The 1,588-nt window shown below is 40.1% G+C and overlaps 1 protein-coding gene across 1 annotated transcript; it reads right to left on the reverse strand.

Annotated features, from left to right (window-relative positions):
* Window positions 1–836: 836 nt before the first annotated feature.
* Window positions 837–1,223, reverse strand: LOC149545299 (pentatricopeptide repeat-containing protein At5g16860-like). The gene has a single exon (XM_089793730.1). The coding sequence runs from the start codon at window positions 1,221–1,223 to the stop codon at window positions 837–839; it is 387 nt and encodes a 128-aa protein (XP_089649856.1).
* Between the last annotated feature and the right edge of the window lie 365 nt (window positions 1,224–1,588).

Genomic DNA, 1,588 nt, shown 5'->3' on the forward strand with positions numbered 1-1,588 from the left:
GCCTTGTTGAGAAAGATTCTGAGTTCCCATTCTATGTATGCCTTGCTTTAATCGTGCTCAAATGCATTTTCTTACCCTGTTCCAGTGAAAACACAAGTAGCATACGAATTGAGAATACTGACAAACGTGAACAAGTCAGGTTTTAAGCCTGCTTGCTGCATTTTTCCTAAGAGCTTGAGGGTTTCCTTATGAAAATCTTTGTCCTGGGAGTACCCTGCAATTATTGCATTACATGAAACTAAATTCCTTACAGACATTCCATCAAACAACTTCCATGCATCTACCATGGTCCCAGACTTGGTATACATGTCAACCATCGCATTGTCCACAAGAACAATCTGTTCAAACCCTATTTTAATAATGCAACTATGAATCTGCTTGCCCACTTCCCCCGCTAAGAAGTAGCCACATACACTAAGGATAGAAGTGTAAGTGAATTGGTTCGGCTTTATCCCCGACAGCCACATCAGTCAAAAGATATTGAATGCTTGCTCGATATCACCCCTTTTCACATACCCTATACAAATTGCAGTGCAAGAGATAACGTTATGTTTAGACATTTTATTAAACATTTAGCGTGCAGACACTATATCCCCGCATTTCACAAAAATGGTACATAAGGCGTTTCCCACACACATGTCATGTTGAAGCCCAGTCTTAATAATGTAGTCATGAGCAATCTGTCCCTATTCAACATCACTATGGCTTGCAATCACACCTAGCACACTACCAAGGGTAAATGTATTAGGTTTTGTACTAGCTTCCAACATTGAATAGAAAAGCACAATTGCTTCCACTTCATATCCATTCCGTGCATAGCCTGAAATCATAGCGGTCTAGGACACCACATCTTTCTTAGACATTTTGTCAAACATTAGATGTGCATGCCTTATAATTTTGCATTTGGCATACATGTCTATGAAAGCATTTTGTACAAGAACACCATAGACAAAACCATTTCTAATTGCATAGGCATGAATTTCCTTTCCTTGTTTCAAGGTTGCCAATCGAGCACAAGCAGGTAGAATGCTTGCTATGGTGACTAAATCTAGCCTCCCACAACATATTTGCATATCTTGAAAGAGTTTCAATTCTTGGTTCTTGTCTCTACTTTGGGAATAACCTGCAACCATGGCATTCCACAAGACCAAGTGCTTCTCTATTTCAGCTATTCTGTCAAACACCCATCGAGCACCTGCTATGTTGCCACAAGCACTATACATTTCTATAAGGGCACATGAAGTCCATTATGAGAATATCCAGCAATCATGGCAATCCATGAAATCACATTGGGTAATATGTCAGTCTTTTGTTGCATTTGACGAAAGAAACCATTTCCTTGTCGCACTATCCACTCTGTGCATAGCTGGTGATCATAGTATTCCAAGTGGTAACATTTGGTTCAATACCATCTTCCTTCATTTGCCTAAAACAATTGGATGCATCACCAGTGTGCCCTCTCTATCCATATCCTAGTTTTAATAATGGAAGCGTGGATCTCTGTGCCTTGTTGTAGATCCATCAGCTGAGCATAGGCCTTTACAACCTTAGGATAAACATAATGGTCAGCTTGCACACTCTCCTCTTG

Source organism: Cupressus sempervirens, chromosome 7 (genome assembly GCF_028749045.1).
Source record: "Cupressus sempervirens isolate cs-2001-9-10 chromosome 7, ASM2874904v1, whole genome shotgun sequence".
Classification (NCBI taxonomy): Eukaryota; Viridiplantae; Streptophyta; class Pinopsida; order Cupressales; family Cupressaceae; genus Cupressus; species Cupressus sempervirens.

Bases quoted from the DNA above. Each gene is read 5' to 3' on its own strand.
- LOC149545299 (XM_089793730.1), bottom strand. From the start codon at position 1,223: ATGTATAGTGCTTGTGGCAACATAGCAGGTGCTCGATGGGTGTTTGAC.